Below are 16,205 nucleotides of genomic sequence, written 5' to 3'. Positions count from 1 at the left end.
GTCGGCAGGGGCAGGGCATGATTGCCATGACACCTTGAATTCTCCTCAGTGTTCTAAAGTGGAAGCATCAGGGAGTACCATCCCACAGTAATCTATCTCACATCTCAATGTTTTCCCAACACCTCTAGCCTAAGGAATATTAACAGTTACACAGAAGCTGGTGAATTGGCTGTGCACTAATCAGGCACCAACTATATATGTGATGGCCTGGCATGGGAACTGCAGGGAATAAGGGTCAAGACTGCCAGATCCCCTTCGTAAAGTCCCAGCTCCCCTGACAAAAGAGGACCTACTGAACACTGAATGGGCATCACTTCATAGCTACCTCTGCATGGACAGCGAAGCCTGCTCCTAAATACTAGTACAGATGCACTGTTACCCACTACCATCGGAATTTCAGAATTGGGTTTGTGGCCAGACAGATGGGCCATCAAGGGCTACTAAAAGCCCTTGTTCTTCCAAAGTTTATTAACAAAATTCTGGGCAGTGGGAAATGAGATTCCCCTGACCCATCCCAGGTTCTGGGATAGAAGAATGAACGGAAACAGGAGAGAATTTTGATGACTCCCTCCCAAAAGGGGATAGACAGAAACAGGAGACCAAATGATGAACAGAGAAACACAGAGACTCTGAGATGCCCTGAGAAAGAAGTGATGAAAGAAATAGGCGTGTGAGGAATTTATGAATCTCCCTTGTACAGGATGCTGGGTACAGGATCTCAGTTGAACAGGGCTCAGTTGTCCTCTCTGGAGCGCAGGTCATTGGTGAGCGGATCATGCTGGATTGTCTGGTGAAGCATCAGGCCCAGCAGACCTGCCCGGTTCCTCATAGATGTGCGCACCTTGTGCTCTTGCTCACTCAGCAATTCAAGCTTGTACAACTGTGGGGGATCAGCATGAGAAGGGCATTCCAGGATTCTATCCCGTCCCTCAGCCCCACTCAGCATTGTTGCTTACCGCTCGCACACGCTCTAGGTCCACTTCGGCACGCCTCAGCTTTTCCCAGCAATAGTGGTGGATGCACAGGCGTTTGGGGAGGCAGCAGAAATTACCAGTGGGTTCAAAGACATTGTGCACTAGAGGGCAACCACACACCTCATCATTGGATACCTGTGGGGAAGAATGAAGAATGATGAAGTATGAAGGAGGATAGTAATGGAGGATGGTCAGGCAGGTGTGATGAAAGGAATAGGGGAATGGAGGGCAGTTGGGCAAGACGGAGAGAAATGAGGAGTGAGCCAGAAGGGGAGGAGAAAGGAATTCAGTGATTAGTTAGAAAAGAGGAAGCAAAAGGGATGATCAAGCATGGAGGATGGAAGAAGTTAACAAGCAGGGATGGAGGAATGGAGGTGATCAGACAGGAAGGATAGAAGAACAAAGAGATCAAACAGGAAGGAGAGGAGGGTGGAGGGAAGATCTGACAAGGAGAAGTAGATGAATGAGTGTTGGCAAGGCATGGAGGAGGTGAGTAATGAGGCAGGGAAGGTGGGACGAATGGAAGAATGGAGGCTGGTTATACAGGGAGGAAAGGCTTTAGGAGATGACAAGCAGGGAAAAGTTGATTGGGGGCAGATAGGGATGGAAAATAAAGAATGAGGGAGAAGTCAGAAAGTGAGGGAGAGAGGAATTTAGGGCATCCATGCAAAGAGGAAAGGAGGAATGGGGGTGGTTGGGCAGGGGGTGGGAAAGGAATGGAAGATGGTCAAGCAAGGAAAAGAGAATGGGGAATGGCCATGCAGTGTGGAGCAGAGGAATAGAGGGTGGTAAGGGGGAGAGAGAGAGAGAGAGAGAGAGAGAGAGAGAGAGAGAGAGAGAGAGAGAGAGTTGGTGGGGTCAGGCAATGAAGGTATGAATAAACAGCAGTCAGACAGAGAGAAAAGTAAGAACAGAAGGTGTTCGGGCAGTGAGGAGGAGGGAAAGTGGGGTAGTCTGGAAGGGAAGAGGGTATATAATGGCTGGCCAGGATGTTTGAAAGCAGTAAAGCAGAATGAAGAAGGAAATAGGTCATGCAGGGAGGAAGAGAGGAATAGGGTGGTCAGGCAGGGAGGAAGGAGGAATGGAGGGTGAAGACGAAAGAGCCTCACCTTGGGATCTTTTGAGTGCTCAGGGCATAGCACCTGGAGCCGTTTACAGTACCTCTTACTCGTTGGGTCATAAACATCACAGAAGAGCCTTGTGGACCTGGGGGAGGTTAAAAGTGAGGTGCTAAAGATGAGGAGGAAGGAGGTCCTATCATGAACCCTGTCCACACTTTATCCCCAACTTCGCCCATACCCTGATCCGAACTCACCCACCTCTGCCTCTGAGCCCACCCACATCCTGCCCATGATCTTGCCCACCCTGTTCCTGACCCCATCCATACCATGTCTTTGACCCTGACCAGCACCCATACTCACCCCTCAATGCAAGTGGGGTACAAGGACCCGAAGGACGCTTTGCATTCATACTGAGAAGAAAGATTACAAATGGGAAGAACTGTAAATGTACATTGCATGCCCACCCATGACAAAGCGCCAAAGAATACATTTGTCCCTTGTGGACCCTATGCTACTGTCTGCCCAGCCAGTGGCCCCCCTCTTCACTGGCTGATACTCAATCTCCGTCCTCATACTGGGGATGGAAGAAAAGCACAAATGAGTAGAACCATGGATGTATGTTGTAGTCCCTTCTACAAACACCCAGGCACCAAACCTGCCCCCCCCCATGAACACCACCAAGCCCAAAACACCCTTGCCCCCTCAGCCCCCAGCCAATGCCCCAACCTTGGCAAAGCAGTGCTCCATGTGGCGGAGAGCGACACGCATAATGATGGATTTCCCACAGGAGACACAGAAGATCTGTTGAACGTTGTCTGTGATAACTTTTGTGCTCTGCACAGAAGAGTGGAGGAGCCAGTGAAGCAGTGCAGAGTGGGGATGGGCAGGGAAAAATATCAGGTACCTTTCCACTACACCCTACCTATTTCCACTCACCTCCTCATCCTTGCATATAGCCTGCTGCTTGCCACGCAGAATGATGGCCTCAAGTTCATGGTACTGACGCTCCAGGTACTTCAGGTGGGTGTGGACATCCTCCTGCTCACGGATGATGTTCTCGAGCATTTTCTTGCTATGCTCCTCAGCAACGCAGGGGCTGTTTTGCCACTGCTGGATACGCTGGGGCAGGATCTCATAGATGCGTCTGGAAGGGGTAACAGCAAGAAATGGAATGAGTAGGTAGGGGCAATAAAGGAAGAAAAATGGGAAGAAATGGCTACGTAGGTAAACACGGTACTCTTATCCACAACCACCTCAAAATTACAACTAAAATACAGAGCAACCATCATTCAGAACCACCTTAAATATGGCTGAATGTAAGTCCTACAACTGGAGAATTAAAGAAGAAAGCACATTGAGACAGGTAAGAGGGGCAGAGGCGTGGAATGGGCTGGTCCGACACCCATGTGTGGTGTTTTTTAAATTGGGAGGGATATCTTGGCTTTAGATGCCACTGGTGAGGAGCAAGGGATCCCTATCCCACCCCAGGCTCCCCCACCCAGGATTCCAGTGCTGTGAAGATAAGTCCCCATAACTTTGGGTTATAAAACCCAGCAGGGATTGTGGCAGAGTGCCACAGGCTGCTGGAGATTCAGACAGTCCCTCTTAAAGGGCCGATGCACGGACTTATTTGGACTCACTCCCTCTGAGCTCCAGCACTGGGGCAGCAGCTTGAAAGGATCCAGGAACGTACAGGGAGGAACTAAATTGTCTGGCATCAGGGCAAGAACATGGGGGCAGCTTTCTCCCAGACAAAAGTGCTCTCAGAAGTCATTGTTCTTATACTGAAACCTCCACTGCCACTGAGCTGACTGGCAGGTGCCATATCTGAGTCTCCATCAACATGGCTCATACTGTTTGACCCACCCTAGTGATTCCCTGAGACCCAGCCCTACCCAATTTGCAGGCCCACCCAAACTGTTTGCAGCAGCTTTTCTATATGAATGGCCTGTCCTGGCTCAGGCTTCAGACTTTCCTAAAATCTCTCAAACAAGTAGCAGCTAGACTCAGTGTGCCACATATTGCTCAAAAAGTGGCCCCAGGCCTGGCACTAACAGCAGCCTGCCTTTGGCCTCTCCTGGGCACCTCCAAGCCCAACACAAGTAGCAGCCATCTGCAAATCACTCTCAAGCTTTTGCCAGGTGGCCCCAAGCAGGGCACAGGCAGTGGCTGACTTTGCTCCTCTCAGAAGGCCCCAAAGCCAGTGCACCAAGTGGACAGCTTCAGACCACACCAGATTACAACTCTACTTATTTACGAGCAACACACGTAAGGGGCAGACTCAGTGAACACCAAAGCACCACTGAAGCAAATCCTGCTCCACAGAGGTATCTCCTGCACAGCAGCTCTTCCACTGTAGTCCCAGCTGGTCCTCACAGCCAATTGGCTTGAGGGCCTATTCCTCCCAGTGACACTAACAGCAATCAAGCCTCAACTACAACAAGATTGTGCACACTGCCCACAAAGGGGGGCACCTAGAGTACCCAACTCAGGTGACAGGAGAGGATGAGCCACTTGGCCCCACAGGACACCTACTACATAAGGCCACTCTACCAAGTACAGGAGATATAGCAGCTCTACCTAATACATAGAAACAAACACAGGGAAGCAGCCAAAGTGCGGAGACAAAGCAACATGCCACAAATGAAAGAACAGAAGAAATCTCCAGAAAAAGAACTAAATGAATTGGAAGCAAGCAAACTACTAGATACAGAGTTCAAAACAATGGTAATAAGGATGCTCAAGGGACTTAATGACAATTTCAAGGAAATTAGTGAAACTATCAAAGATATGAAAAAGGACCAGTCAGAAATGAAGGATACACTAACTGAAACGAAGAATAATTTACAGGGAATCAACATAGAGTAGAGGAAGCCAAGAATTAAATCAGCAATTTGGAATATGAGGAAGCAAAAACACCCAATTAGAAGAGCAAAAAGAAAAAAGAATCTAAAAATATGAGGATAGTGTATGGAGCCTCTGGGACATCTTCAAATGTACCACCATTTGCATTATGGGGATGCCAGGAGGAGAAGAGAGAGTGCAAAATATTGAAAATCTATTTGAAGAAATAATGACAGAAAATTTCCCCTACCTGGTGAAAGAAATAGACTTACAAGTTCAGAAAACACAGAGAATCCCAAACAAGAGGAACCCAACGAGGCACACACCAAGACATATCATAATTAAAATGCCAAGGGCTAAAGATGAAGAAAGAATCTTAAAAGCAGCAAGAGAAAAGCAGTTAGTTACCTACAAGGGAGCACCCATACAACTGTCAGCTGATTTCTCAACAGAAACTTTGCAGGCCAGAAAGGAGTGGCAAAAAATATTCTAAGTGATGAATAGCAAGGAACTACAACCAAGATTACCCTATCCAGCAAAGCTACCATTTAGAATTGAAAGTCAGATAGAGAGCTTCACAGACAAGAAAAAGCTAAAGGAGTTCAATACCACCAAACAGGTATTACATGAAATGATAAAGGGCATTCTAGAAGTGGAAGAGGAAGAGGAGGAGGAGGAAGAGGAGGAGGAGGAGGAGGAGGAGGAGGAGGAGGAGGAGGAGGAGGAAGAAGAAGAAGAAGAAGAAGAAGAAGAAGAAGAAGAAGAAGAAGAAGAAGAAATATGAATAATAAAATGGCAATAAATACATATCTATCAATAATGAATCTAAAAATCAAAATAAAGGAACAAGGAATCTAAATAAAACAATAAACTGATGAATAAAATAGAACCAGAGGTATGGAAACATGGAACAGATTGATGAATCTGAGAGGGAAGGGGAACAGGAAGAGATTAACCATATATGCATTACCTATGGACACAGACAATAGGGTGGTGAAGGCCTGAGGCAGGGTGGGAACTTGGTGGAGGGGGCAAAGGGGGATGTGAAGGGGGACACTGAAATACTCTCAACAATAAAGATTTTTTAAAGCAATTAACATAAATTAAAATTAAAAAAAGAAGAAATGGATGAGTGACCAAATGGTGACTACATAAGATGATAAATGGTAGATGAGTGAATGCTGATGAATAAGTGGTTAAATGGTGGATGGATGGGTGGATAGTACATGGCTGGTTGGGTAAATGATGATAAGGGTGGATGAGTGGGTTGGTGGATGAAATGCGGATGGATGGTTCACTGGGTGTGTGGCTGTAAGGGTGGATGAATGGTGGACACATGGATAGAGAGTAGATGGACTTACAGATGCCATAGATCAGTGATGGTGAACCTTTTGAGCTTGGCGTGTCAGCATTTTGAAAAACCCTAACTTAACTCTGGTGCCGTGTCACATATAGAAATTTTTTGATATTTGCAACCATAGTAAAACAAAGACATATTTTTGACATTTATTTTATATATTTAAATGCCATTTAACAAAGAAAAACCAACCAAAAAAATGAGTTCGTGTGTCACCTCTGACACGCGTGTCATAGGTTCGGCATCACTGCTATAGATCATGCCCTACCCCAGGTTGCTTAACCTCCAGGTGCACTCACTCAGCTGCCAGATTCATGCCACAGTCATCTGAACAGTACTTGGAGCCTGGCCGGTTGGGATTCACACAGCGAGGTCCCAGGCACTGCCGCAGCACGGCTGGGTCCTGGACGTCCATCGGCTCTGCATGTTTCCGCTTTTCCACGAGCTTCTGCTTCTTCTCCTTCTGTGGGACAACCATGGTCAGGGCAGGGGTAGGAGGGTTCCCTAACCCTGTACCCCTGCCCTCCATTCTGCTTCCAACCTCTGCCTCCATGCCCCCCCTCCACCATTTCTGTCACCTTCCAATCCACCTTTCTCTTCAGCTTCTCCATTTTCTTCATATTCACTGCCTGCTTTGGCAATGCAGGATCCAGGAGCAGGAACTCCTAAAAAAAAAAAAATCTACTTTGCTGTGTAACAAGCCACCCTTCAAATCAATTTATAAAACACTGGTCATTTATTAATTCAAGATTCCATAGGCTGACAATTGGGATAGGCTCAGCTGGACAGTTTTGCTGGTTTTGCCTGGGTTTCTCCATATGGTTGTAGTCAGCTAGTGGCTGTTTGCTCCTAGATAGCCTCATTCCTATGTTTGGAGGCTGACAGGTCAACGGAAGTAATGGAGCCATGAGTTTCTATCAACTGGCAGGGTAGTCTGTGTTTTTTCACCTGGTGACTGGATTCCAAAAGCACCAAAAAAGCAGAAGTCCTGGTGTTTAAATGTACAGTGAACCCTTGATTTTGCAGACTTCAACTTAACGGACTTCTGATTTAAAAGACACGATTTCTGGTCTGTATGTCATATGTGAAAATTAACATTTGGTTAATTTTAAAATGCTTTAAAGCAAGATTTTCTTATTATTAAAGTAGCAGGGGGTTTTTTTTGTTATGAATTCACTGGATTTTGTTGTTGTTGCTGTTAATCCTCACCTGAAGACTTTTTTTCCACTGATTTTTAGAGACAGTGGAAGAGAGGGGGAGAGACAAAGAGAGAGAAACATCGATGTGAGAGGAACACATCCATTGGTTGCCTCCCACATGCACCCCAACCGGGGCCTGGGATGGAGCCTGCTACCGAGGTATGTGCTGTTTACTGGAATTGAACCTGTAACCCTTTAGTCCATGGGTGATGCTCTAACCACTGAGAAAAATCAGCTAGGGCAATTCACTGTTATTTTTTAAAAATTTATTTTTATTGATTTTAGATTGGAAAGGAGAGGGAGAGGGAGATAGAAACATCAATGATGATAGAGAATCATTGATCAGCTACCTCCTGCACACCCCCTGTGCCCTGACTGGGAATCCAACTGACTGCTTGGTTCAGAGGTTGATGTTCAACATACAAATGTGTTTACATAAGTAAAAACAGGTAAGCTAATTTGTCCATTTGGAAAACCTACTTTATTATATACAAACTTTCTACTTTAACAGACATCCCCCTCTTCCAGATTAGTCCATTATATTGGGGTTTTACTGTATTTTAACCCTCTGCATGCATCATGTTTTCTAGCACCCCAAAGGACATGTCACTCATCCAGAGCTATAGGCCAGGAAAATGCTGGCAGATCTCCCCAACTTGTTTCTTAATTGATTTTTGGATATTCCCTGCCTCCTCTCTCCTCATTGCTGACCCGCTCTGCTTTCATTGTTCACATCCTTCTACCCAAGGCTCTGCCAATACTCATCAGATGTTGATTGTCAAAAGTCCCTTATAAACAGACTGCCTAACTACAGCGGGAACGCTGGGAGGGTTTGGGAGAGGAAGGTAAGAGATCAACCAAAGGACTTATATGCATATATATAAGCATAACCAATGTATACAAGACACTGGGGGAGGGCATGTGCTGGGGGGGGGGGCTAGGGGAGGCCAGGGGCAGGTCAATGGGGGGGAAAAAGGAGACATATGTACTGCTCTTTGTAATACTTTAAACAATAAGATAAAAAAAAATTTTAAGTCCCTTATGAAAAAGTCCTGGTATAGTTTTCAGTCCTGAAGCATATCCTTTTCAGTTAACAGCTGGAGTGTGGCTGTTATCTGAGGTGCCTCCTTTACTGCCAATGCCACTGCCTGGTACTTCTGGGATAGCCGGGACTTGTGCAGTTGAGCAGCTATGGTTGAGTGGGCAGTTGCCAGTGGGACCATGGCAAGGTCTCTGAGTGTATTATGGGCAAGAGCTGAGGGGAAGACCCTCACACTAGCTCTACTCCTCCATCCACACTGTGTCCTGGACTCACCAGAGAGCAAGGATTACAAGTAGGGTTTCTGTATTTGTGGGACAAAGGCTCTGGATCAGCATTAAGTGGAGGGGAACAGGGTCATCCTGCCCTAACACTCCTGGCCTCACCTTCTGGGGAAGGGACCACTGGTTCTGACTGGATACACTGGTCTTGCCTGCCTGGGAATGACTGGCACTACCTGGCCTGGGTGGCCCACCTTATCCAGACACACCTGGCTGGTATATCTGGCTCTAACTTGCCCACCTGAAAGCATAAGGCCCTGCCTACCTGCTCAGAAAAGCTAGACTCCACTGCCTTACACTTGCTTAGCTCAGCCTGCCCTGCCCCACCCTCCAGAACACACCTGCTATCCTGCTTCATGAGCACCCTAGTCCCAGACAAGCCACCGCTGCCCAGCCCACCGGAACACACATGGCCCCGCCCCCTCAGAATGCTCCACCCACTCGCATTTCACGCTTAGTCCCCCTAGCGGACGACAGGCCCTCCCTAGCCCTATCCTCTTGTACACACTCTGTCTTGCCTTATGCTACCATCCCTGTGGGACCCATAAACGGCAACGAGGCATACCCAGCCCGGCCCCTTCCCAGATAATCTCAGCCCCATATGTCCCTCCCCCATTCCTACACATGCCGAATTCTGCCTTACCTTCCGCGTATTGAGCCATGGCAGACCTTGTTCCCCCCCTCCCCCCCGCCCCTCCGCATGTGCCAGGCTGTGCTGTGTCCGCCCTGACTGACATACCTAGAATAATTCTACAGTCTTTATTCTGAAATGTACTCCTACCTGTACCCAGTAACACCAAGTAAAATATATAAAAAATGTTTGTGTGTATATATGCACACAGGCAAATGAATCCGTACTCTCAGTGATTAATAGAGCAAGCGCACGCACTGAAAGAATATACACATTTTCAATAAGACAATTATCAATTGGAGAATTCATACTATTTTCAAGCTAGTGATACAGTATTCATAAAAACTGACTCCGGTGGCCATGAAGGATCTCTAAATATATTCCAATCAATAAGGGGCACAGATAAGTTACTTAGAAATTAATGAAAGGCTTAACTTTTGAAAATTGCAACAGCACTTCTAAATAACTTTTGATAAACAGAAAAGTAACAAATTAAAAAACACTTAGAATGTAACAAGAAGGAAAAATAATGTATACCTGACTGCGGTCTTAGATGGAACTTTAAGATGAGAATCTGAGGAAAGAAGAACGACGTAAATTACTAATCTGAGCATTCAACTCAGATTAAAACAAGTCCTCATCTTAACTCCAAAGACCCCCGTTATCAACACCAAAATCCCCTCACCCACCCTTCCAATCACAAAACCCCAAGACCCGAGTCAAAGCACTTAAAAATTACCTCAGCCAGCGCTGAACTGTCGAGAGCTTCGAGGTAGGCTGCTTCCCGCTCTTCGGAATTGACCTTTGCCCCGCCCCTTCTTGAATGTGTTGGGTGTGCGCATGCTCGAGACCCTCTGAAGAGTTGAGATGTGGTCCAAAGTTCAAATAGCGGGTAGCATAGAAACAAGAGAGGTCAAAGGTGCACCATTCTTCAGAACACCGCGCCAGAGGCCTACATAGATACATTGTCTATTTTGATGCCAGTACCTCATTGTTTTACAGTTGGAGTGACCAATCATTGCATTATTTTATATGGCAGGAATATTGATCCCCTTATCATTTCCAATTATTTTGAATCATTTTATAGTATCACTATTTTATTATCTGCTATTATTTTAACCATGAAGTAGACAATGAGATAAACAAGCAAAAACCCCACATAAATCCATTGTTAAAAATCAAGAAAGTAGAAAAATTATAGAAAGAGCAGAAATAGAAAGCAAAATGTAAGAAGGTATGAATAAGTTCATATTGAAGTTCATTAATGGAATAAACTCTGCCGTTAAGTCAAATATGGTCATTTCAGATGCAAATGAACAAATCTAACCATATGCTGTTTATATAAACCTAAAAAATCATAAAACTACAGAAATATTTAAAGGAATGGAAGAAAGTTTGCTAGGCAAATGGTAATCAAAATAAGCAAGATCAGTTACATTAATATCAGACTAAAAACACTATGACAAAAAATATTAATTGAGATTGAAAGGGTCATTCCATAGTTATTTGATTCACCATGAATGTGTAAAAATTTCAATCTTTCACACAGTTAAATGGTGTAAAATAAATATAAAGAAAAATATATTGTAACAAAAGCTAGAGTGGAAAAAAATATTCTCTTTATAGATTACAATCACACTGCTTAATTCCCATTCACCCTTCAAGACTCAGCTTTGTAATCATCTGGGAAGCGCTCTGCTTACTTTCTATCTGGATGGTTGGCGTCTCTTCTGAATGGCATAATTATAATAGCAAGGGAGTTCCTTTTATTTTAATCTTGAAATTAGGGAGGAAATGGGGAATATTGCCTGAATCAATCACACTTGTTTTGTGTCTGTCTTACTAGAAATAAGGGCAGGGACAATGACAATGTTGGTCTTGATCAATGCTGGTTTCCAGTGCTCAGTTTACCTCCCAACCCACAGGGGTGTCCAGTAGCCACTGATGACCAAAGGAATTCATCAGGGATCCTCCCCTTATGGTGTTGCTGCAAAATGATAAATTTTACAGTAATCTATCTGGCTCCATATTATTCCTTGAATATAAAGGCAAATATATACTGTAATTTATACTAGAACTAGAGGCCTGTTGCACAAAATTTGTACATGGGGTGGGGGTCCCCTCAGCCCAGCCTGCACCCTCTTCAATCTGGGACTCCTCGGGGGATGTCCAACTGCCGGCAATCAGACATCCCTCTCACAATCCTGGACCTCTGGCTCCTAGTCACTCACCTGTCTGCCTGCCTGGTTGCCCCTAACTGCCCCCTGCTGCCAGCCAGGTTGCCCCCAACTGCCCCCCTCTGCCTGCCTGGTCTCCCCCAACTGCCCCCACCCGCTGGCCTGGTCTCCCCTCATGGCCCCTCCGCCAGCCTGGTTGCCCCACGCAGCCTGCTTGTTCAGTCATTTGGTCGTCCCTCACTAACCCCCCTAACAGCCTTGTCACCCCACTCAGCCTGTTTGGTTCTCCGTTCAGTTGTTTCGGATGTGATGGCCCCTGGCTCTTTATATATATAGATGACTTGTCAAAAGAAAAAAATGTGACACAAATACTGTTTAAATATTTTATTCAACTGTTGTGCATCAGTTAGAAATTTAAGAACAATAAACTCCCTAAACTGAAGCAGGATTAGTTTATATAGGGCAAGAAAAGGGGTAACTGTGGTCAGTCACAGGTTGCAATTTTACTTATCTGTAATTGCTAAAAATTTGTGGCTGGAACTGTTAAGAGACTGTTTCAGTTTTTCATGCCTTTTTCTAAGAATCATTGCTGCAAACTCATGCTTACAGCTTTCAGAACAGTTCTTTGAGAGATATTTTTGTAATCCTTACGGTTTCTCAATGTTTTGGAAAGGAGGAGATTGTGTAGGAAGAAGATAAAAAAGGAAAGGATGCAGAAATTGAAACAAGAAAAACTGGAGTCTGTTTTAATTCTTTCAGAGCCCTTCCTCTTGGCCAAGATGGGATCCTTTCTTCACTGGCCAAATCTGTTGGGAGAAAAAACAAAAGCACAGGATGAATAAGTTTCAAGAATCAAGTTAGGAAGGCCCTATAATGAGTTGGAGGGGCAGTATGTTGTTTGACATGTTGTTCCTTAACCATGCTTACATCATCTGTTTGGACAGGACAGTACTGCTGGTCTTAATTAGACATGACAGAATGCATGTGATTAGTGATACTTCTATCAGGAGATAAAGGAAGACCTGATAAAGGCACTACGAGTAGGACTCCAGGGTGGTTTTTCATTGGTGTCTCTTCCAGTAGACTAAGCCTTTTGTTTGTAAGTCATGCAGGAGCTCAGAAGATGATTCCTTTGAAAAGGCAGCTTGAATCTGTTGGTAATGAGTCCTGTATATGACTTTGGTCCTTTACAGCACCAATTTTTAACTGGTATGCCATGAGAATTTTTAAAACATGTAATACCTGACTATTCAGTCAGGGGCACTGACCTCTTTTCCCTTAGATCGTCAAATAAAAAAATCACAACAGCCAACACAAAAATAGTCATCTGGTGTTAATGAATCAAAATTATACCTATTTTTTCCATTACATTGGCAAAAATTATAATATTTTTGGTGTGCTGCAGAATTTTAGTAATTATTTTGTGTGCCATGAGATGATAAAGGTTGAAAATCGCTGCTTTACAGTATTGAGCCACATCTGCTTGCAACAAAGTGGAATCTAAAATAAGAGATGCAATGTCCAATTTCATTGACCTGGCTATAACAAGTTCACTAGATGTAAATCCATGTTTGCCAGAGGAGAAGACTAGATGTCCATTAGGGCCAACTGGGGAACCTTAGGCCAAGGTAACTGTAAGTCTTCAGAGAGGTTAGCAAGTTTTAATTAATTTTAAAGTACCTCTTTCTGGAGGACATTCAGAAAGCCAAGAGACATATGAAAACATGCTCAAACTCACTAATCATCTGAGAGATGCAAATCAAAACAACAATGAGGTACCATCTCCCACCTGTCAGACTGGCTATCATCAACAAATCAACAAACGACAAGTGCTGGAGAGGATGTGGAGAAAAAGGAACCCTCGTGCACTGCTGGTGGGAATGCAGACTGGTGCAGCCACTGTGGAGAACAGTATGGAGTGTCCTCAAAAAACTGAAAATGGAACTCCCATTTGACCCAGTGATCCTACTGCTAGGAATATATCCCAAGAAACCAGAAACACCAATCAGAAAGGATATATACACCCCTATGTTCATAGCAGCACAATTCACCATAGCTAAGATTTGGAAACAGCCTAAGTGCCCATCAGCAGATGAATGGGTTAGAAAACTGTGGTACATCTACACAATGGAATACTATGCTGCTGTCAAAAAGAAGGAACTCTTGCCTTTTGCAACGTCATGGATGGAACTGGAGAGCATTATGCTAAGTGAAATAAGCCAGTCAATGAAAGAAAAATACCACATGATCTCACTCATTTATGGATAATAAAGACCATTATAAACTTTTGAATAATAATAGATACAGTGGCAGAGCTGCCTCAAACAGATTGTCAAACTGCCCCGGGAAGGCGGGGGGGGGGGGGGGGGTTGGGGGCAGGAGGGAGGGGGGTAAGAGATCAACCAAAGGATTTTCCCCGAGGAGGCGGCGGCCATGGCAGCTGCGCGGCACGCGCCCGGCTTTGAATGAGTGGGGCTGGGACTGAACAGGCAGAGCGCGAGCTCGAAGAGGCGACCGGCAGCACGCGCGCGCCTTGCATGTGTGTGTGTGTGCGTGTGTGTGTGTGTGTGTGTGTGCGCGCGCGGCCCGCAGCTGCTAGGAGCCTCCGCCAGGCGGGCGGGAGGGGGAGGGGCAGGTTTTGGTTCCCATCATGGCTATCACACAGTTTCGGTTATTTAAAGTTTGTACCTGCTTAGCGACATTATTCTCCTTCCTAAAGAGATTAATATGCAGATCTGGCAGAGGACGGAAATTAAGTGGAGACCAAATAACTTTGCCAACTACAGTTGATTATTCATCAGTTCCAAAACAGACAGATATTGAAGAGTGGACTTCCTGGGATGAAGATGCTCCCACAAGTATAAAGATTGAAGGAGGGAATGGGAATGTGGCAACACAACAAAATGCTTTGGAACAACTGGAACCTGACTATTTTAAGGACATAACACCAACTATAAGGAAAACTCAGAAAATCATTATTAAGAAGAGAGAACCATTAAATTTTGGCGTCCCAGATGGTAGCACAGGTTTCTCTAGTAGATTAGCAGCTACACAAGATATGCCATTTATTCATCAATCACCTGAATTAGGTGACTTGGATACCTGGCAGGAAAATACCAATGCATGGGAAGAGGAAGATGCAGCCTGGCAAGCAGAAGAAGTTCTGAGGCAGCGGAAGATAGCAGACAGAGAAAAGAGAGCAGCGGAACAGCAGAGAAAGAAAATGGAAAAGGAGGCACAGTGGCTAATGAAAAAGGAGCAAAACAAAATTGGTGTGAAACTTTCATAACAAATGTTCTTCAAATGTCATAGTGCCAGTGGGAGAAATATAAAATCCACAACCCGAGCAACATTTGTATGGATCAAAGAGTATTTCCCGAAAACAGACACACTGTTTGACAATGCATTCATCAGGCCATTCAGGACACTAGGATTCTGTCAAAGTTCCTTGAACTTGTAGTGATTGAGACTCAAAAGAACAAAAAAGACTTATGAGACAATATTTTCTTCAACATGTTCCATTATAAGACAGTTGTTTGCTGTAAGCAAATTATTACAAATGGAATACACCAGTACCTCTTCAAGCTGGTGTTTCTAGCTGAATAAATGGGTGTAAATAATTTTGTGGTGGAAAGAACTCTGTCGTCTATAATGTTCTTCATTGTGCATAATGATAAAATAAATAATTTTAAATATTAAAAAAAGAGATCAACCAAAGGACTTGTATGCATGCATATAAGCATAACCAATGGACATAAGACACTGGGGGGTAGGGGAGGCCAGGGGATTGTCAAGGGCGGGGGAATAAAAAGGACATATGTAATACCCTTTGTAATACTTTAAGCAATAAAAAAAATAAAAATAAAAATAAATTTAAAAAAATAAAGTACTTCTTTCTGTTTTCTCTGAGGATTAAGAATCATGAAGACAGTGTCATTTTTGTCTGACAGGCAATACCTCAAAAAGTTCCTTAATTATGGTCCCAGTAAATTGAATATCTCTGTCAGTAGAGAAATAAGTATGGAATTCCCAAATGACAAAGATAAAATCTACTGGTTTTAGCCACAGTTAAGAGCCTTTACTTTTTTTTTAATATATTTTTTATTGATTTCTTTACAGAGAGGAAGGGAGAGGGATAGAGAGTTAGAAACATCGATGAGAGAGAAACATCAATCAGCTGCCCCCTGCACACTCCCCACTGGGGACGTGCCCGAAACCAAGGTACGTGCCCTTGACCGGAATCGAACTTGGGACCCTTGAGTCCGCAGGCCGACACTCTATCCGCCGAGCCAAACTGGCTAGGGCAAGCCTTTGCTTTTTAATAAGGGGAAGCTTTTGACCATTCAAAGAAAAGGCAGAAAACAATAATTATATATTCAAATCCCTATAATGTTATTTGAAGTCCATTTGTAAATATTCTGAAGATCCCTGAGACTACAGGTCCTGGCCATGTCCCATCTTTAAAGTTTTCCAGGACTGAGTCTAACAGGTGGAAAGTTTGCTAGAAACTTTCTCTACCACATGATTAAAATTGTTCACCAATGTTATCTCAGAATAAAGTTTTCTTTGCTGTGATGAGTCATAGTATGAAAATTTTTTCAACAAATTTCATTTCAGGTAGTCTGGGGAAATCAAGCAATTA

The 16,205-nt window shown here is 44.3% G+C and overlaps 2 protein-coding genes across 2 annotated transcripts; one reads left to right on the top strand and one right to left on the bottom strand.

Annotated features, from left to right (window-relative positions):
- Positions 1 to 733: 733 nt before the first annotated feature.
- On the bottom strand, positions 734 to 9,417 carry LOC118654285 (CXXC-type zinc finger protein 1-like). The gene is made up of 10 exons (XM_036305611.1): positions 9,399 to 9,417; positions 9,284 to 9,288; positions 6,815 to 6,901; positions 6,536 to 6,699; positions 2,972 to 3,179; positions 2,762 to 2,869; positions 2,396 to 2,445; positions 2,084 to 2,180; positions 957 to 1,109; positions 734 to 880 (listed from the first exon to the last, which is right to left on the bottom strand). Exons 1-10 carry the CDS (start codon positions 9,415 to 9,417, stop codon positions 734 to 736), a joined length of 1,038 nt encoding a protein of 345 aa, XP_036161504.1.
- A 4,765-nt stretch (positions 9,418 to 14,182) lies between these two features.
- Positions 14,183 to 14,902, top strand: LOC118654028 (receptor-binding cancer antigen expressed on SiSo cells-like). Its single transcript, XM_036305147.1, has one exon. It carries the CDS (start codon positions 14,214 to 14,216, stop codon positions 14,850 to 14,852), a length of 639 nt encoding a protein of 212 aa, XP_036161040.1. The 5' UTR covers positions 14,183 to 14,213; the 3' UTR covers positions 14,853 to 14,902.
- The last annotated feature ends 1,303 nt before the right edge of the window (positions 14,903 to 16,205 follow it).

Source organism: Myotis myotis, unplaced genomic scaffold, assembly GCF_014108235.1.
Source record: "Myotis myotis isolate mMyoMyo1 unplaced genomic scaffold, mMyoMyo1.p scaffold_m19_p_4, whole genome shotgun sequence".
Lineage (NCBI taxonomy): Eukaryota > Metazoa > Chordata > Mammalia > Chiroptera > Vespertilionidae > Myotis > Myotis myotis.
Note: the sequence above shows the minus strand (reverse complement) of the source record. Positions and strands in the feature narration are given on the sequence as shown.

Bases quoted from the DNA above. Each gene is read 5' to 3' on its own strand.
- LOC118654285 (XM_036305611.1), bottom strand. The intron at 2,181-2,395 runs GTGAGTATGGGT...AACCTCCCCCAG, and splicing joins TACCCCACTTGCATTGAGGG to GTCCACAAGGCTCTTCTGTG. The intron at 881-956 runs GTAAGCAACAAT...GATCCCCCACAG, and splicing joins ACCTAGAGCGTGTGCGAGCG to TTGTACAAGCTTGAATTGCT.
- LOC118654028 (XM_036305147.1), top strand. From the start codon at position 14,214: ATGGCTATCACACAGTTTCGGTTATTTAAAGTTTGTACCTGCTTAGCG.